Source organism: Strongylocentrotus purpuratus, unplaced genomic scaffold (assembly GCF_000002235.5).
Source record: "Strongylocentrotus purpuratus isolate Spur 01 unplaced genomic scaffold, Spur_5.0 spur5_scaffold_18, whole genome shotgun sequence".
NCBI classification, from domain to species: Eukaryota; Metazoa; Echinodermata; class Echinoidea; order Camarodonta; family Strongylocentrotidae; genus Strongylocentrotus; species Strongylocentrotus purpuratus.
Window position 1 is genome coordinate 13,445,357 of NW_022145603.1, and position 21,543 is coordinate 13,466,899.

Below are 21,543 nucleotides of genomic sequence, written 5' to 3' on the forward strand. Positions count from 1 at the left end.
GACCGGAGTACTTTATGCTGACATTAGTCCGTGTGATTTGTTTGTTTTCTGAAATCAAGGTCTTCAATCAAAGCTTTAGACGGCAAAGTAAATAAATAAATGAGGACAGATACCTAAATATCTTTCCATATTGATGACATCATCGCCAATTAGCCTGTTTACCTTGCATGCGGCTTCACGCTCTCTTTCTCTTTTCTTGTTTTATTGACAGATTTCAGCTGCGCGGTGAGGGCGCGACAAAGTAGCCTCATCCAGCAGAACAATCGCCACACCCTTGACCATCCTGCAAGGTCACATCCCCAGCAGGCCAAACTCGCCAACCCGCAGCACGGCCCACTCTTCCCGGAGGCTTCCTCAAGCTCGCAACCGTACCAACTGCAGCCGCCTCCAGTACGACAACGTACGGTCCTGCCGCAGAACATTCAGGTTGCACTTAGCGCGGCAGTCCTCTATCAACAGCAGCAGCAGCAGCAACAACAGCCGTACCTTCAGCAAGCACCCTCGACGTCGGTTCGACATCAGGCACACAACATGTTGGGGAATGAAGGTCACGTGATGGACCTGTCACCCTCGTCGGTGACATCCCTTGCGAGCGAGTTGTCGGAGTATTCAGATGATTCTTGCAGTAAAGAATTCACCACATTGACCACTCCTCTGGGATCTGTAAGTTTTAATACGCTGATCTTCTTACTGATATTTAACCCTTTGCATCCTAGGACAGGATGATCCCCTTTTAATCCTCTTTTAATCCCATCGGAATGGTACAATTCAGTAGTCAACGTCTTAAAAATTGCCCTGGCACCCCTACCCCCTCTTGTGCCCTTTTGCGTACTAACTTGTGATTGTTATGCACGAGGCGTTCTTTCGATTGCGCAAGCACCCGCGCTGGTCAAGCCTAAGAAGAAATATTAGTCCATAATTTGTGTGACTACTGTGTACTATTGATTTCGCGTTCACTTCTCGTATGACGTATCTTAAACGTCACTCCAAAACAATCATTATGACGGCATTCGCATTTAATTTTGTGCTGTTAATCATTCTTAAATAGAGGACACGAAGCAAACTTAAAGGAATTTTAAAGATATATTTTACATTTAAGTGCTTTAGAAAAACATTTCAGTGATACATTGCTGTGGAAGAAACGCTGTAATTACGCATAAATTCCAATTATATGGCTGGATACAAATGAATCCTTGAGATGTTACAATGGTTATTGTTTTATTTAACAAATGTGTTTTTAATGATAATATCTGTCAGTTTATGTATGAATGTTTTTCAAGTGACACTTCAGTCCACAAATCAATTTTAAAAAGGGAAATGCATGTTCCGGATTCTGTTTTCTTATACAGGACGTACCGACATTAGACTGGGTGATCTATAAGATGATGGAGAGAGAAAAAACGCAGCAACTTCACAGGGAAAAGATCGAGACGTGTCATCTCTATGAGCTACCTATAGGTAAGGGTCAAAGGTTACAACAATGACAACAAGATCAGTAATGAAGAGGATATCAATAATGTGAATAACTATAATGAAACAAACACTAATATCGATGATCATAATAATAATAATGGTAATGATAATACTATTAATGAAAGCCTGATAATAACAATAATAATATTGATATCAGTAACAATGATACTGGTAATAGTAATAATAATGAAAACAAAAACAAAAAACAATGATACAACTACAGCCACTACTACTACTGAGATCAACAATAATATTAATGGTAATAATATTGATAATAATTGTAATGAAAGTAATAAGAAGAACCAAGGCAATTTTATTTCAATAACTTCTTTGGAAGCAGAAAACAGATTCTAAACATGTATCAAAATACTCCATCTAAAATGGCTTATGTTACCGTTTCAGCTCATGACCTTTTGTTGCCCTTCCATTATGACGTCTTTTTATTTTCCCCGCTTAGATCCCTGGAAGTGGACCTCGACGGAAGTGACGAAATGGGCCACGTGGTTCATGCGCAAGACCAATCCAACTACTGCGCAGGACGTCACGACTACGTTTGAAAATAGTCCAATCACAGGCGAGTCACTGGCCCACTTCTCGGAAACCGAACTCAAGCAGTACTTTGGCGAGTTGAGCTCCCAGGCTCACGAGTGTCTGAGGTTATGGCTGGAAGGTGAGTTTCGTCTTGTCAATAAGAGCAGGGCCCCGTTTCACAAAACTTGTCATCAGTGACAAATGTTATAAGCTACTGAAATCCTTGCTTCTGATTGGTTATCAGCAGATTTGTCAGTGATATTTGTCATTTGTCATTGAAAAAAAGGCTTTGTGACCCCCCCCCCCAGATTGAGAGCCAGGATTAGGGCGTTAAGATGTAGACATGTGGCCTTTCTAGTCAGGTTCTACACTACATTTATTTCTGGAGGGAGACGAAAAACATGGCTTCTATACACAGATGGAGTACAATCGAACCTGTCTATGAAAACCATGCACCCAATGGCCTTTCTTGATAGGTTCTACATGCAATCACTTTTTTCTCGAAGGAGACAAAATACATGGCCACTATAAACAGGTGACCTTTAGAGAGAGGTGGCCACTAAGACAGGTTCGACTGTATATCATTTGATGCAGTTAACGCCCTTGTCATAGGTACATGTAATAAGTTTTACACCGACTTATCAAAGGTCCATGACCGAAATCTTCCGTCTATGAACTTCCGGTTTGGTTGACCTTTGGATCTCGTAGACCGTCTTTTGAACCACTGATTTGTATCCATATCAGTGTGGTCAATTGTAACATTTCCATAAAGAGTCATTATTTCTAGAAACTTCCCTCATATTTGCCCCATCAAAGTGAGCTTTCATTGAGTTCTGCGCGAGATGACGAATTGAGAGGACACTAGATCACAATTCTCTTTCATGAACGCAATGCTAGTTAAAAGTTTGGACGTTTGTCCACAATTGCAAGGCTAAACCAAAACTAAAAAGGAGAAAAAAAATATAAATGCAATATGTTGACAAAAGTCAAAACATTGCGCCACCAATTTAAACACACATATTCTTAAAAGTCCACGACCTTGCTTGCCAATTCTACTACTATTGTGCCATATATGGAAATTATGTTAAACAATTTTGGACAGAGGAAAAATGTTCAAGGTTGAATCTAAAAGGGGAAAAGACACGGAAGGTGTTTAAAAATATTAGCCAAGTTTGAAGAGTATATCCGCGTCGAAAATAAGCTGAATTAGGATGTTGAAGCGTAAAACATGAGACGCATCCGTCATTTTCTCGTGACCAACAGCTTCGAGAAGAAATAAATCAAAGCCATAATTAAAAATCGTTTGCCAAGAATTAAAATATCATCACAAGACAGGTACATTTGTATAAAACCCTCTCAATCCTAATCAGATGTAGTTTATGACGAATTTACGGAATAGATCGCAAGCTAAGTCTATATAATTATTCCTGTTATTTCAAGTCTTTGTCAGATTGGTCTTACGAAGGGGGGCTTTTTGTTGTTGCAGTTTTAGAAATAATGTAGTTAAATGGTAATTATGAGAACATGTATTTACTTTCAAATTAATAAAAAGATGATTGGTACTACAAAATCGAAGAATATAAACGGATAAAGACACACTAAAATTTTCGTATTGCACTCAGCAGAGTATTAATCGCAAAAATCCCGAAGAAAGTCGAAATCAGACAACTTACCGGCAGCTAAAACTAGTTAGGGCAAGCCATGATGTGTATTCCTCCTAGCAGTAAGTAATATATGCAATTGCGTTGTGACAGTTTAGATACAATAACAGGTGAATTAAATATTTTGTACCGGGGCACACCACGCAGACATTATGCATTCATTTGGTTACATTCATAAAATGGCCCATTACTTATTACTCTTGTTCATGGTTGTCTTTTGGATGCAGGTATGTCACCGCGAGGTTACGACATCCAAAGACATCTACTAGATCTTGAGAGGTCCAAGCAAACAATGCTCGAACAATTGATTGACGTCATGGTAAATATTAAATCATAATATTTTGAGCATATGGTATCCGATGGTACATACAATTCTATCTTGTTCACTGCCTTTGTTTGCTACTTGTACTACATGACATCTTTGTAAATGGTGTTTGAAGTAAAAAGGGAAAGAGAACACAAGAAACAACAGCCTATTCATTGAAGTTTTTTAGTGCAAAGGTTACTGAAAATTTATGATAACAATAATGTTAATGATAATGATCATAACGATTATATAACAATAACAATAATAACTAGAGATGTAATACTTGTTTGGAACAAGTATAGGTGGGCTGGTCCAACTAAAATTTTAGACAAAATAGAGCAAAATTAAGCGAGATACTGCTAAAAAACAATGTCATGTAGATTAATGATGTGAACGAAATTCACATTCAATAGGCATAACATGCAAATTAAGAAATTTCTGATATTTGCCCTTTAATTGTAATTTTCACTATGATGACGTCATCAAAATGAAAAATGGTATAAATGAGCTTGTAGAGAATTGTCTTAGCTACAACATATCAAAATTTGGAAGAAAATCGACCAATATTTACAGAGATACAATCAATTTTACATAAATATGCTGACGTCATAATATGCAAATTCGTATTTTGAGTTCCAAGGCCATTATGACACGGACATTTATCTTGAATGGACGCTCATCTTGTTATTAATGGTCATAAAGAGATAAACATGGTATCAAATTGTTTGAAAAAATATGAGAAATATCATGAAGGAAAAAAAAATAGCGATTCTATGTTGTGTAATGGTGTTACGCACGAAAACGCGCGCGCATGCGCGTGTGCGCGATTTTTTATAAAATGCTTAAAATGACCTAAAACGTATGCAAAATAAATTTGAGACGATTCTGAGCATTTGTAAATTTTGCGCGCGCATTGACGCGCGGAAGTTCGCGCACGCGCGCATTTTTTGACATGAAATTGACTGGATTGATATTGACCTTGATCATGATAAATATGACTGAGAAATGACTTACCGTTATGAAAATATGATCATGATTAAATTTTCGGAAAATTTCACAAAATGGCGCCTAGATGACGTCATCAGTCAAGGTCAAGATTGAAAACTTTACTGTGTTTTTTCCATATGCCTATTCATATGTGTGCTAAATTTCAATGCATTTGATTGAGCCATTTTCAAGTTATCTTGTTAACAAAAAAGTGGTTAGAAATAAAATAAAGAAATAATAATAAAGGCAATTTTAACGAAAACATAAGGTGGTCTGTATTATATACAGCCCACCTGATAATAACACTCATATCAATAATACTTATATCAATAATAATAATAATAGTGATAATGTTATCATCAATATTATAATTAATTATGATTATGACTATAAACATAAAAATCATTATGATGATATAATGACGATACTACTTTATAGCGGCAGTATCTGCTAGGACATTCATGGTGCTTTACATATTGCATAACATATAAATACATTAGCAACGTTGCAATCGCTAACACGTTTATTTTGAACCGTTTACAAATAGAACCACAACGACTCCATCAGCCCTGCATCGGAGGTCGAGAACCCGTCAGTGACCTTGACCCCTCCCCATTCCGACTACGACGTCCCGCTCAGCAGCAGCAGCGACGACGCCTTCAGGAACGTCATCGTCCAACACATCAAGCCCGAGTACACCGCCTTCCCTTTCTCCGAACACTGCATGTCCGAGTATCAGAATCACTATAACATTACACCATTGAAGGTAAGGACATTGAACATTCTATCCATCTCTCATTCGAATTCCGGGGAGGGGAAAAAAATCTCTGTATATAGTATAGATATATCGACTGGTATCAGAGGCCTGGCTTTTTTCATGGGCTCAAGGGGACGTTGCATCATGTCATGACCCCTCGGCGCGCCAGTGTGCCTCTCATAACAGTCGATATATCTTTATTGTATACCAGCACTTCATGCCCGAGATCAGTCCATGCCTGTATTGTGAGCATCAGAATCGCTAGCAGTTAATGAAATAGTACATTCAATCCACCACTCTAGCAAATTCCGGGGAGGGGGAAAAGAAAATAGTCCCCATGAACAGTAAATACTTGATGTTTTACCAATCGAAACTGGTTTAGAGCATTTCTATCTATTAGTTTTCTTCGCTATGATGCTATTTCATCCCCAAAGAAATATGAACAATTGCAACAAAAGTCTCCATGTACGGTAAATACTAGATGTCTTACCTACCAAAACAAATTTAGGTCATGTTTATCAAGCTCCCGTATTTCAACCCGAAATAATTAAAAACAGCTGTCAAATAGAATGATTGAATTGTACAACTCAATTATGAATAAGACTTTGATTGTGGAAGTCAGAAAAGAAAGGATTAGCTCGAATCGCTGGGTCAATGAACTCACCCAATACAGCCTGAAGATGACATTCATTTGTTATCACATACCTAAAATGTGGGGTACAATGATAAGGTGTATTGAGTCAGTGACAAGGTTTAATGGGAAACAGTTTAGTTTATTCCCCTTTGTCATTACAAAGGAATACCAAATGAGGATTATTTAGCCTATTTTGATACAAACGGGGTTTCAAGGACGATTTTTCAAAAGTAAACCATTTAATAATAATAATACCTATTTGTCAACGAATATCGCAGCCAGACTTCCCGATATATCATTTCATATTTCCTCTTATTAATACATGTTTACGGAAGCAAATATATCAATGCTTCACCATATATGATGTATTACCCTCTTTTTGTTAACTGTAAGCGAATTCGTGAAATCGAGACGACGGAATACATTCAATTCTTTAATGTACTTTAATGTAATATCGCTTGGGTTAAACATGAACTCGTTTTAATGTCCAAAAGTCGTTCTCCATGCGGAACTGAGCATGATTTATTCCCCAGTGGTTTATTCTGCACCGTTTTCCTTTCATCTGTTCATACGTCTACATCCCTTCTTGCACACACAGTGTCCAGAGCCGCCCTATCACCAAACCCAGCCGGATATGAGCGGCAGCGGCGGGATATTCGGACCGGAAACCATAGGACCGGATGGCATGGTACCGGATAACCTGGGCCCGTTCATCGACAAGGAATACAAGTTGGACATCGAATCGGATGATGAACCGGGAAAGCTTTTTACGGTGAAAGAAGAGATACATATTGAACCGCCACCCATCAAAAGAAAACGGGGCAGACCAAGGAAGCCACGCTTTCCAAAGCAAAGTAAGTTGAAATACATAATTGAAAATGGTATCTCATTGAAATATGTAGGCACTTGTCTACAGAGACCACCTGCCTATAAAGACCACTTTTCTTGTCTCCCCTGGGTGGTCTTTATAGACTGATTTCACTGTGATTGTGTAGTACTTTTCGATTCGAATCAGAGGTTTCCTACATTACACAACTGGGCCCCATTTCACAAAACTTGTCATCAGTGACAAATGACAGTCTTTGTTATAAGCTACTGAAATCCTTACTTCTGATTGTTTATCAGCAGATTTGTCACTGATTTTTGTCATTTGTCATTGAAAAAAGGCTTTGTGAAACGGGTCCATGTATGCTACAGCACCCATAGCCCAGAATATTCTTGTTCATTCAAGGCTTGCGAAAGATTCAGTAGATTCAGCAGATTCAGCACTAATGGTCTATAAAAAGTTGTAATAAAAACAATCGACAACAGCATTAACATCAAAGGACAGACACAAAGTGGGAACAATTTCTCGAGGTTCAGCAAATATTATTATGATTATGGCTTTACGCTTATTAGAGCTGTATAATGAATGATAAACAGAGCTTCAAAACACAAGGTCCTTTCATTGTGATGATGAATGGGGGACCAATGTCAATCGGTGGCGGTACTTTATCTATGGAAAAGCCACGCTTGACTGGAATTGTTTCAGCTAACCGCTTTGGATCGCTACCCGCAGGACAGACATTACGTAGCCAAACATCACTTTTAAGCCATTTGAAAAATGGATTGTTGAGCTACATGTCCTTTATTTTAAAATAACCTCGGTGTAAATAATAAACTCTATATCTTGCCATAGTATGGTCTTTGAGTGGGCTTAATAAAATGGCAGCTAGCCAAAGGATAGCAATTTTTAGTTTATTGCGTGTTCAATCTAAACCAAGGTTGTCCCTCCAGTTATGAGAAATCTTAAGTCATCATTTCATCATTTCAATTTAGTCCAATGAAATTGAATCTTTTTAATTTCCAACTACTCCTTGAAGTCGTATAGTTGTAGGTCTGATATGATTGCAGGTTTACATATTTGCAAGAATTATAACTCGAAAATAGCTTTGAGTAGGCCCACCAACATGACATTATAAAGCCATGATATTAATGGTCCCAACTTTCTTCGGCCCCGCCACAGGTCACTCAAATGGCGTTGGCTTTGTAGTTTTGACAAAGTAACCGGTAGTGTTCTGACAATCCAGATTACCCGCAGTATTACTTTCAAAGCAACATAATAATTACAAAAATGATACAGAATTTCACGCAAAATAATTATATGATTTGATGTAGGATTTAGACCCAGGTGAGGTAAATGGGTAGCCTACCTGGTAGGATTATTCCTTGAAAGGCACTGGTCGCTGATTACGGCTGCCCGAGCTTAAGCTAGGTTTATTAGTACCAAAGCTCTTTGAAAGCGCATAGAGATGTTGTATAATGTGATATGCGCTATACAAGAACTGAATATTATTATTTATTAATATAATATTTCCAGTACTACAGGTAATACGAGAACATAAATCCACGATAGTCATGCCTCGCAATTTTTATGGCGGCTCTAGACAAGAAAAGGTTGCGGTTTCTCTATTCACATTCCGACCACACTGAACAGCATGATCCATCCATCAAACTAATAATTCATGAAGAATGCTTTGAAAAGTAGCGAAGAGATCGAGTTCACCAGTGCACGTAACAATCCCTGCGGTTTACTGAGGGGAACATAAAATGATCTCTTTCATGCAAAAAAATTGCTATTGTGAACAAGTGAAATTAAAATTGTTGAAAGGATATGGGTGACGATTTAGCTTTCAAGGGTGAGAAAACCGCAAATTTAATTGCACATTGTAAGTCATACTGGTTGTCATCTGAAATTAAAAGGCGGAATGGAAAATAGGAAAATTACAGCCTTAAAGATAAAGTTGAGTTTTGGTCATGCGATTGCATTGTGAAAGAAACGGTGTGGAATCGACCAGAAAAAAGTTGATCATGTAGCATATAAGTATTGGTGTGAACTGCAAGGTTCTGGAGTCATAAAAATGATAAAATATTTGGCCCAGTCTTGGTAAAAGTAATAAGTACTGTACACAGAAAGATGTATATGGGACTACACAAACATGTGGCTTAAAAATGTGATCCTTATTTTTAAGCTGTTACATGTCATATTTAGAATATGAAGGCATTTGAAGAGCCATGCTTTACAGGGAACATTTTTTCTCATATTCTCTCACATTTGCCTAAAACATGAAAACGCTCACAAATCCTGAACAGGGCATAACATATTAAAGGGACTTGGTAACAATGTTCAGATGAGAGATAGTGGTGCTAAGGTAGTGACTTCAATGCTAGATGTACAATTAAAGATAATCTGAAAATTTGAGTGAAATCGGACCATTATTCATGGTACAAATTGGGAAAAACTGATATGATCGATTCCTTAATTCTCCCAACTATATTATTACCATTTAATTACATTTTAGGTGCATGGAAATCTCACAAAGCAATAAAATGGCTCTACGTTCCATTCCAGACATTTAAGTGTTGACAGATTTTGTTTATAGGCTGTTTTATGTCTTTTTTTCATGGAAAAACGGTTGGGAAAATTCAAAAATGGTTGGGAGAATTAACTGTTAATCACTGTTAGAGGGTGTCGTACATCGACGCCTTCAAAGAAAACCAAAGATATCTTCGTGGTTTGAGAATTTTTTCAGGATTTTTTGCATGTCAGAGGGTTAGTACAGTAGAAGGAAAAAAAGTAAGTAACATTTTATACAAAATGAAGCAATTTTTTTCCATCAAATTTTAACAATGTTACCTAGTCACTTTAAAGGGTAGTCTAAACACCCAAGATTCTTGTTTTATGATTATGAAGAGAACATAAAACTGTTACACCTTTTGGGTCTTCTATTATTGCGGTAAAGTGATCTAGAATGACTGCGAGTCGATGATCTCAAGATTTAGTTACGCTAGGACGATGATAATATGACAACAATAATAACAGGTATTCCATTCCAAGGTATCATTGAAAAGACTTTGTCTATTCCCACCTTGTGTATGCTGTATTATTCGTGGGAAAATGTCACATTTGAAATTCACAGCCAATTTTTAATAATGGGGAATATTGTTTCGGGTTTAAGGGTAATTTCCCCCTGATAGGGCCTACGTGTTGAATCGGAGCAAAACGTTATTGAGCGTCATTGTATTTTTGCAATGTTTGGATTACCATGCGTGAACTTTGTGTCACCCATTATAGATGCGCGCTGTTGCCTCAACTTTCTTTGTCCATTCGAGATGACAATGAATTACAATAGCCCTATGAGTAGGAATATGAACATGATAATAATAATAATATTCCGCTTTGAGGCCTGAATCCGATGACCGGGGTAATACTATAGCTGTATAGCGCTTTATACATCGACGATGTCTCTAAGAGCTTTTCATATATATTATTACCCAGGTCATCGGATTCAGGCTTGCCCGCACACAATGTATGCACATTTTCCACTCCCCGGTGAGCATTCCAGCCAGGCGTCATTTTACAGACGCTCACAATGCCGAGCAAACTACTTTCGCATTCTACCGGGTACCCATTATTTTGACACCTGGGTGGAGAATGGCAAATGTAGATTAACGTCTTGCCAAAGGACGTTAGTGCCGCGGGCTGGGATTTAAAACCCCGTATGCCTTGTAATATGCAGTCGGGTGACTGATCTACTAGACAACAACACCTCTACATAATCAATACCGAAGGGGGGGGGGGAGGGGTGGTTCTATATTTTCCCTAAATATTCCCTTTTATCATGCTCATCCCGCTGCTTGATCAAACACAACACATTCCTTTAGATTGTAAAAGCATTACAAATGAGGGTCGATTATGTTTACCATAATTTGTTATGGTATAATAGTTTGCGAAGGATTTTTTTGGTACACATTTCCTCTCAAAATCCCCAGGACCAACTATATCAAGCAACAGTAATCTTCTAAAAAGTTTTACAATTTTTATGAACCATGGTACTTTGAGGCCATACAACAGATTGCCTTGTTGACATGGAAGAAATTCATAATATCATCGGTGCATTGATTTCTAGTTCTTTTCATTTATTTTTTCACTTATGTTTTATTATTTATTCATTTTATTTATAATATATTCATCTTTTACTAACTTCATTGATTATGTACTTAAGCCTATTTACTTATTTTTTGTTTATTTATTCAATAATTTATTTCTTTATTTATTATTTACTCTTTTAATTTATTAGGTATTTATTAATCTAAATTATTATTAATTTATGTATTTATTTATTCATCTGTTTATTGATCATTCATTTAATTTAATATTATTTATTCTATATATGTATTGATTTTATCATTCATTCATGTATATAATTTTGTATTTATTCATGCATTTCTTTCATTCATTCATTTTTCTATTCCTTTATTTACTTCTACTTCCAGAGCGGGACCAACCAATCCTCTACAAATTCATCCTGAAACACCTCAACAATCCGTCCGGTGACAGTGGCAAGTACCTCAACTGGGTCAACAAGCCCGAGGGACTCTTCCGATTCTACTCGGCCAGGAAGGACGAGTTCGCCGAGATGTGGGGACGATTCAAAGGCAAGAGGGAACACATGACCTATCAGAACATGGCGCGCGCACTGCGCAACTATACGCGCGGGAACCGTAAAATCATGACCAGCGTGCGCAAGAAGTTGCACTACAAATTCACGCCCCTTTTCATTCAGTGAGAGGGAGAGAAAGTGTTGGCTGGCCCGCGGGAGGGGAAAAAACCCCATCTCTGAGAGTTATTTTGTGGAACGAGCTCAAAAAGGAAGCGATGTCTTCCAATCGTGATGGTGTTGTGTAAAAACAAACAAAGAAATAAATGCGAGGCAATTCTGGCAGCGATACGGTGAAAAGCCATCGGTTGTGACCATAAAGGAAATACATATTTTTTATTACCATAAAGGAAATACAAATCTTTCCTGACTGTGTATTCCTGATTTGTGTATTTGTGTTTTTCCTTTTGGCGAAGACAATCTTTAAGGTGCCAAAAAGAATCATATACACGATGGTATGCATTTTTTTTAATGAAGAAATGACTAATGAAATCGTAACTGTTTATTTTTCCTTTTTAACAAGTCTCTTCAAAGAGACGTTCAAGTTGATTTCATCTATTCAATGGCATCTTCTCGTATATTCATAGCTCAACATTTTGCAAATTTTCTGATCTTGTTATCAATTTGAGGATCACATTCATTGGCGATCGACTTTTGTCCTATTAAAAAAAAGCTGAGGACATGCAGGTCTAATATCGAAACACTCACATTTTCTTTTTCAATTACCCAAATCGGATATCAAGAACTGCATTTTATTTCATCCGATTAATCTGGGATGAGTTTTTGTGAGGTGTTATCCTTACAGCTTGCCTTTTTCCTCATGCATCCCATGAATTTGTCAGATCTTGCCTTCTTTTATAACACATTCTCCCTTAAAAAAAAGGATTTCGCTTATGAAATGTTTTTCGATCTCAATGAAAATCATGGTCCAATTTTTGTTGTTAAATCAACTAATGCTGTCATAATTCTGGACAACCCGTTTCAGATGTAATTTGATACGCCCTCGTGGCTTTTATTAATCGATAGTGTTTATTGACAAACCTAAATAAATTCATTACCTCAGTCCCACATGATTGGAAATCTTGTACTTTTTATTGTGAAGTGCGGGACCAACTAAGGTTGGCTCTAATGCATCCTTTTGTACGCCCAAAGCGATTAGAAAGTCGCAGGAATGTTTTATAAAATCAGGGCCCGTTACACAACCCTTTTCAGTGACAAATGACAAAAATCAGTGACAAATCGGCTGATAACCAATCAGAAGCAAGGATTTCACTAGCTTATAACAAAACCTGTCATTTGTCATTGATGACAAGTTGTGTGAAATGGGGCCCTGTTCATTAATACACAGAATATATAGCATGGTAATGCGACGGTTTCAGAACACGACAAGCCGGTTTGGCTTGTAATACGCACATTGTGGCTTGTATTTCAAATTGAAATTTACTTCTGTAGATAATATACATGTTATTTTATAGAGTATTATCCATCCGTCTTATTTACTCAGTATTTGAAGCAATACAATATAGATAAACCTTGCTTTATACACGTAAATAATTTCATGTTCTCGACTGGCAGCTAGATTTATGTAAGGTATATGGAAAGCAAAATTCTTCGTTTCTGTACCTGCATTATTAAGCTATCTAAAGGACAAACTACATTTTATACATAGTCTTTTTGCTAGAAGAAGGAAAATATGAAAAAGAAGTAGGACCTAAGTGACATTTTGCTGGAAATTGTCGACATAAAATTAACAAGTCAAGAGAAATGAACTATCATGTTGTTTATTATTCTGCGGTCATGACGTGTGGCGTCATAATGCGTGTCGTCATAATGCGAATAGCATCCACAAAATTGTAAATTTCCAATTTTTGTTTAGGTCCCTACATATTACTGAAAACAGGAAGTCGCTCAATGCTCATTACGGCAAAGACGTTGGTTTTAATGTGTGAAAAACAAAAATATACATGACGTTAAATTGCCATATGCCTTCATGGTGACCCGTAATTGGTAAAAATGCTCCCAAGCGAGTAGAGATGGTGCACACATTGTTTGTGTACGTGATTCAAATGACAAAGGGAATATAAGACGTGATACCCAAACACTACACGTTTTAAATTACTATTGTTATCATAAGCGGGTAGACAGTTTAATACGTCATTGGATTTGTAATAGTATATCGAAGGCCTGATCAAATATTTACCTTGTCTATATTGGAGATACAATAACACGGAAGGTAAAAATAGAGAGCAAACTGTTTAATGTTTTTAATAAAGTTTGCGTGCGTGAGATATATAACCTAGAATATATTAGGAGCACGTTTTAAAGGAAAGATATTCTTAGTGTCTTAGTACCGTTCTCTAGTATGACGTTTACATTGCTATGATAACAGTACGATATGTAGATTGTTTACCCAGAAATCATCTTGAAAGTTATACTTGGGAAGATTATAACAATTTATTTACAAAAATAGACATATTTTATTTTAATGAGATTCGTGGATTTGTAAATAAATGTTTTGATGTTTAAGCTTCTTCTTTTTGTAAGTGCAACTAAGCCAGATTTTTATTTTGTAACGCAGTTGATAGACTGTCAAGTCTTAGATTTTATGTATAAAGTTCATTTATTTTTGGTTTGTGAGTGTGGATACGCTTTTATGTCTCCCGAATATCGGAGAAAGAGATTTATAATATTTGAAAATGTTGTAAGGCAAATAGAAATATAATCTACGACATTTAAAAAGAGAATTATTAGAGGAATTATAATAGGAAAAATCACTTCAGTGCTTTGACGAGTATTTCTGTATATATTATGTGTTTTCATTTTTTCAGAAAGTTTGTAAATATATGTTTTGTAATGTCAATGAGGAGCTGGACTCTCTATGGAGACGTAATACGTGTCCATATACCGACAATTGTTGCAGCTAAATACAAGCATGTACTATGTAAATAAGTATTATCCTTCCATTTTTTATAGAGTACTATGAAGACGACTGTATCTTTTGCAAACAAATCCAGTAATTCTTCTTGCAAGGCCAATATTTCTGTTTCAAAATTGAATTTGATGACATAGTTTTGAAATAAACGTTATTTTTTATACATATTTGATGCTACTTTTTTACAATAAGTATTATGCCGTTCGATTCTTATGTTAAAAAAGTACTATGTTTTGCGTGTACTATTTGCAGACACATTTTACACCAACTCGTAATTTGAGGTCTGAAAGGTTTTATTCTTTTAATTGACTTTGAAGACATCATGACATAAATACTATTTTATATACGTTTGTTATTACCTTTATATACTTTCAATCAAATATGGCGATAATGAACAAAGAAAAGGTAATAGACAAAGAAAACGTTGACTATCCTCTGAATTTAAGGTGATTTTAGTTTTCATCATCGATTGTACATGCTTTTTAATACACAGTTAAGAGAAAATATTATATCCTAAAAATATAGATCTATTCTTCCATGGAAACAAATTATATCTTCTCTTTCTTTGTATTTTTTCTCCCTCGTCTTTCTTTACACAATGTTTTTGGTTGTAAACATGCAAACGGGCATTATGTCTTGTCTAGATGCCTCTTAAACCCCGCCGCGGCAAAATAAGAATTATTTTATTTGCAATTTAAGGGGAAGAGGGATGGAAAAGACGGTGACAATGACAACTGTTTTTCCTGTCGGGAAATTATCGCAGTACTGAAAGCTTACTGGTTGCCAGTAAAATAATATCACGTACGCTCTTTCTCACAGTATGATTTGGCGATGTATATTTCACAGTAAATTCAATAACAGTATGCTGCTTCTTTATTAAGTGATCTATCAGTCATTCATCTCTTTTAAAATATATCGAATTAGAATCCCTATTATCATACCCATACTTATTACAACAAATAATTCTTTTATAAATATACCAACGTTCAATTCATAATCGAATCGATTTCGGTTTGCTAATTATATATCTCTATTTCAAGATTAAAAGCATGTAAAACTAACTCCTTCAAATGACTTATACTTAATATTTAAAAAGTGATACTGTGATAATAGAAATTCAATATTTTCGTAATCCGATTCATTATCATCACCATCTATCATTCGATTCTTATTTAGGAAGATGAGAATTGAGTTGCTATCACCTTAATTACGTTTTCATTTCCTTTGTCTCGTACTAAATACGTCATAATTGCTTTTGCGGTTAAAGTACTTTTTGTATGGTATCCTTGCATTTATGACTTTTGTTTTCAGTGCTGCTAATCGTATTAAGAAAAGGAAATTGATGCCGGTTTAACGGACTTCCTTGAGTTGCTATTGAGTCTTCCGATAAGAGTTGATATCTAAAGATGTTTATTAGATATGGGTGATAATCATATGATGAAATCATTTTGTGTTGTAAAAAGGTAATAAATCGGATCCTTTTATATAAAAACATGAATCATGGTGCATTATGGTTGTTCTTGGGTATCTGAGTTTTGCACAAATGACAAAGTATTATTTTTAAAAGAGATTGGAATATTCAATATTTTAGAAAAAATACATTATTGGTTGTTTCTTTGATTGAATGACTGGTGGATTGTGGTTTTCATTGATTAAACTCGATTGATTAATTGGGTGATAACTTGATACTGATGGATTGGTTGATTGTTTGATTGACTAACTTAAAGATTAGTTGATTGATTGAATTATTGATTGGCTGAAGGATTGACTGAAAGATTCGTTGATTGGCTGATTGATTGACTGACTGAAGGATTGGTGGTTGATCGATTGAATTATTGATTGGCTGAAGGATTGACTGACTGAAGGATTCGTTGATTGGCTGATTGACTGGCTGACTACTTGGTTGATTGATTGATATTGATTGGCTGGTGGATAGATTGATTGATTAATTGATTGCTTGATTGACTGACTAAAAGATTCGTTGATGGGCTGATTGGTTGACTGACTGAAGGATTGGTGGTTGATCAATTGAATTATTGATTGGCTGAAGGATTGACTGACTGAATGATTCGTTAATTGGCTGATTGATTGGCTGACTGAAGGATTGGTGGTTAATTGATTGAATTATTGATTGGCTGAAGGATTGACTGACTGAAGGATTCGTTGATTGGCTGATTGATTGACTGACTGAAGGATTGGTGGTTGATCGATTGAATTATTGATTGGCTAAAGGATTGACTGACTGAAGGATTCGTTGATTGGCGATTGGCTGACTGCTTGGTTGATTGATTGATATTGATTGGCTGTTGGATAGATTGATTGATTAATTGATTGACTGACTGATTGAGATTCAAATATACTATAGCGGAGATAATTATAGAAGAAATTAATTATTGGTTGGTTGGTTGGTTGATTGATTGACTGGTGGATCTTTTTGGTTATTGGTTAAACCGTCGATTGGTTGATTGATTGATAAACAGATTGGTTGAATCGTTGGTTGCCGGCTGAGTAGTTGAAATATTAATTGGTTTAACTGATTGATTGATTGATTAAGTGATTGGGTAATTGAGTGATTGATTGACTGACTGATTGACTGGTTGACTGACTGATCGGTTTATTGGTTGATTAATTAACTGATTGATTGATTGGTTGAATGATAGAATGGTTGCTGGATTGATTGGTTAATAAGCTATTGGTTCCTTCTTCGAAAGGGCGTTTGACAAAGAAATATGGCAATTTCCTAATTTTCCATTGAAATGAGACTGGAGCTCAGAGTATCATTGTAAGCGACTGTATGAAACATAATGTAACATTTATGAAACCTACATAGAAAAATTATCAAAGATTGCACGTTATTGAAGGGTAGGCCTATATTTGAAAATACCATCTTGCCAGTTGAAAAGGGTGTTTCAAATGAAAGCAAGAAACAAAACATAATTTATGAATGCGCTCATTCTACAACTCCCCGTAGTATGAAATGAAAATAGTCATGGCTTTCTATCTTAGTAGTAGTAGTAGTAGTAGTAGTAGTAGTAGTAGTAGCAGTAGAAGAAGTAATAGTAGTAGTGAAAAGAGTAATAGTATCAGTAGTAGTAGCAGCAGTAGTAGAAGTATTAGTAGTAGCAGTAGTAGTAGTAGAAGTATTAGTAGTATATGTATTAGCAGTAGTGGTAGAAGTAGTATTAGTAGTAGTTGTATAAGTAATAGTAGTAGTATTAGTAGTAGTTGTACTAGTAATAGTAGTAGTATTAGTAGTAGTAGAAGTATTAATAAAATAAGTGGAAGTAGTGGTAGTAGTAGTGGTAGTAGTAGTAGTAGTAGTAGTAGTAGTAGTAGTAGAAGTAGTGGTAACATTGAAGTAAACGTAGCAGCAGCAGTAGTAGTATAGTAGTAGTAGTAGTAGTAGTAGTAGTAGTAGTAGTAGTAGAAGTAGCAATAATATAAGTTGATGTAGTGGTGGTAGTAGTAGGGGTAGTAGTAGTAGTAGTAGTAGTAGTAGTAGTAGTAGAAGTAGTATTAGTAGTAGTTGTATTAGTAATAGTAGTAGTATTAGTAGTAGTAGAAGTAGTAATAAAATAAGTGGAAGTAGTGGTAGAAGTAGTGGTAGTAGTAGTAGTAGTAGTAGTAGTAGAAGTAGTGGTAAGATTGAAGTAAACGTAGCAGCAGCAGTAGTAGTAGTAGTTGTAGTAGTACTAGTAGAAGTAGCAATAATATAAGAGGAAGTAGTGGTGATAGTAGTAATAGTAGTAGTATTAGTAGTAGTAGAAGTAGTAATAAAATAAGTGGAAGTAGTGGTAGAAGTAGTGGTAGTAGTAGTAGTAGTAGTAGTAGTAGTAGTAGAAGTAGTGGTAAGATTGAAGTAAACGTAGCAGCAGCAGTAGTAGTAGTAGTAGTTGTAGTAGTACTAGTAGAAGTAGCAATAATATAAGAGGAAGTAGTGGTGATAGTAGTAGTGGTAGTAGTAGTAGTAGTAGTAGTAGTAGTAGTAGTACTAGTAGTAGCAGTAGTAGTAGTAGTAGTAGTAGTAGTAGTAGTAGTAGTGGTAAGATTGAAGTAAACGTAGCAGCAGCAGTAGTAGTAGTAGTAGTAGTAGTAGTAGTAGTAGAAGTAGCAATAATATAAGTGGAAGTAGTGGTGGTAGTAGTAGTGGTAGTAGTAGTAGTAGTAGTAGTAGTAGTAGTAGTAGAAGTAGTGGTAAGATTGAAGTAAACGTAGCAGCAGCAGCAGCAGTAGTAGTAGTAGTAGTAGTACTAGTAGAAGTAGCAATAATATAAGTGGAAGTAGTGGTGATAGGAGTAGTGGTAGTAGTAGTAGTAGTAGTAGTAGTAGTAGTAGTGGTACGATTGAAGTAAACGTAGCAGCAGCAGTAGTAGTAGTAGTAGTAGTAGTAGTAGTAGTAGAAGTAGTGGTAAGATTGAAGTAAACGTAGCAGCAGCAGCAGTAGTAGTAGTAGTAGTAGTAGTAGTAGTACTAGTAGAAGTAGCAATAATATAAGTGGAAGTAGTGGTGATAGTAGTAGTGGTAGTAGTAGTAGTAGTAGTAGTAGTAGTACGATTGAAGTAAACGTAGCAGCAGCAGCAGTAGTAGTAGTCGTAGTAGTAGTAGTAGTAGTAGTAGTAGTAGAAGTAGCAATAATATAAGTGGAAGTAGTGGTGGCAGTAGTAGTGGTAGTAGTAGTAGTAGTAGTAGTAGTAGTAGTAGTAGTAGTAGAAGTAGCAATAATATAAGTGGAAGTAGTGGTGGCAGTAGTAGTGGTAGTAGTAGTAGTAGTAGTAGTAGTAGTAGTAGTAGTAGTAGAAGTAGCAATAATATAAGTGGAAGTAGTGGTGATAGTAGTAGTGGTAGTAGTAGTAGTAGTAGTAGTAGTAGTAGTAGTAGTAGTAGTACGATTGAAGTAAACGTAGCAGCAGCAGCAGTAGTAGTAGTCGTAGTAGTAGTAGTAGTAGTAGTAGTAGTAGAAGTAGCAATAATATAAGTGGAAGTAGTGGTGGCAGTAGTAGTGGTAGTAGTAGTAGTAGTAGTAGTAGTAGTAGTAGAAGTAATGGTAAGATTGAAGTAAACGTAGCAGCAGTAGTAGAAGTAGCAACATTAGTAAAATTAGTAGTAGTGGTACTTGGATTAAAATGTATACAAAATGTATATTTAAAAATGTAATCCTTTATTTACAGCTAGCACAAGGTTAAGAAAAAATATATTTGGTGCATGATACCGCTAACGATTCAGTGATTATACTGGATGGTTTGTACTGCTATAGAAAAATTGAAATTTGCGGGATTTTCCCATTTTATTTTCCCTCTATTACCCGATAGGTCTACTGGGTATCAATATAATCGGTCCGTTGACGGTCCTCCAATAAACCATTGATACGCGAATTAATGCCCCGAGCTATTATGGATCGTTCCGTAATTCCTGATTTGATTTCAATATTGACCAAAAAGGGTTCTTTGTGATATCGCAAAATAAATGATGTGGGAAATTATGAAGATTTTGGGTCAATAAAAAAGGGGAAATGTTGGGACGTGTGTGACCGTCTTCCCGGTGAACATGGTGAACGTGCGAATAATTGTGTGCCACCCTGGGTATGACCGCGTGAACTACATTTTGTGAATGGTAGAGATCATGTTGATGTTATGGTGTGGTATGGGAGAGAGAGAGAGAGAGAGGGAGAGAGAGAGAGAGAGAGAGAGAGGGGGGGGGGGAGAGTGGGTGAAAGAATAAGATGTAGATTGATTGATAGATAGAAAGAGGGAGAGAGAAATGAACAGAGAGAGAGAGAGAGGAGGACATAGAGATAGAGAGGGGGGAGAGAGGACGAGATGGGTAAATGGAGAGAGAGAGAGAGAGAGAGAGAGAGAGGAAGGGAGAGAGAGAGAGAGAGAGGAAGGGAGAGAGAGAGAGAGAGAGAGAGGAAGGGAGAGAGAGAGAGAGAGAGAGAGAGAGAGAGATGAAGAGAGAGGAATAGAGAGGAAGAAAGCGAGAGATAGATTGATAGAGAGAGAGAGAGAGAGAGATACAGAGAGGGAGATGGAGAGAGAGAAAGAGGAAGAAATTCTTTATAGATAGAGATAGAGAGAAGAAGAAATTAAAAGAGAAGTATATATTATGAACTCACTGCCTACAGAGGGCGTCCCTGTATTAAGCCTACGGGACTAAAGTATTCAGTCGTCAACGGGTAAAGTGATGTAGAAGAAGAAGGAGAAGAGACAGAACATATTAAGAGGGTAATGAAAAAATAGATAAAATGTATCCAGAGAATGAAAGTAGTGACGACAATAACTAACTGAAAAACAACAGTTAACAAGTTTAGGAACTTCGGATTCTTTTGTTGTATATACTTATAAAGATAATCTAAAATTGTGGAATGTATTTCAAGCAATTTGATTTGGCTTGGTTTGAATAATAAGAACTGGAGGTGGGAGGGAGGGGAGAGAGCTACAGCCCCCCCCCCCCCCCAAAAAAAAAAGATAAAGAAGATTTGTTTGTATAAATACAAATAACGATATTAATATACTGTCTCGTCATATTCTACGGCAAGATGGTCTCTTTTTTGTTAATTTTATGTCTCATCTGATGATCAAATTACATTTTGAAACTATGTAACATCATTCCAGCTCACTCGCTTCGCTCCCTCACAAAATTGAGTAAGACTGCAACGTTAAACAATCAAGCAAGCGACGTCGCCCCCGCCCCCTGAAATTGTGCCCTTCCCTCTATGATTAGAAATGGTATGTAGAGAAATAAAAGGCACGATGATTACAGGGGACGAAAAAAATAATAAAAC

The 21,543-nt window shown here is 36.3% G+C and overlaps 1 protein-coding gene across 1 annotated transcript in view; it reads left to right on the forward strand.

Moving 5' to 3' along the window:
* The window catches only part of LOC586014 (ETS-related transcription factor Elf-3), a 28,142-nt gene extending 11,882 nt beyond the window's left edge, over window positions 1–16,260 (forward strand). The window contains exons 2-8 of the mRNA XM_785814.5: window positions 212–663; window positions 1,350–1,458; window positions 1,931–2,143; window positions 3,893–3,984; window positions 5,507–5,725; window positions 6,949–7,204; window positions 11,667–16,260. Coding sequence (XP_790907.3) covers window positions 212–663; window positions 1,350–1,458; window positions 1,931–2,143; window positions 3,893–3,984; window positions 5,507–5,725; window positions 6,949–7,204; window positions 11,667–11,959 — 1,634 coding nt within the window. The 3' untranslated portion in view covers window positions 11,960–16,260. The remainder of the gene's footprint in view (window positions 1–211; window positions 664–1,349; window positions 1,459–1,930; window positions 2,144–3,892; window positions 3,985–5,506; window positions 5,726–6,948; window positions 7,205–11,666) is intronic.
* Window positions 16,261–21,543: the final 5,283 nt, after the last annotated feature.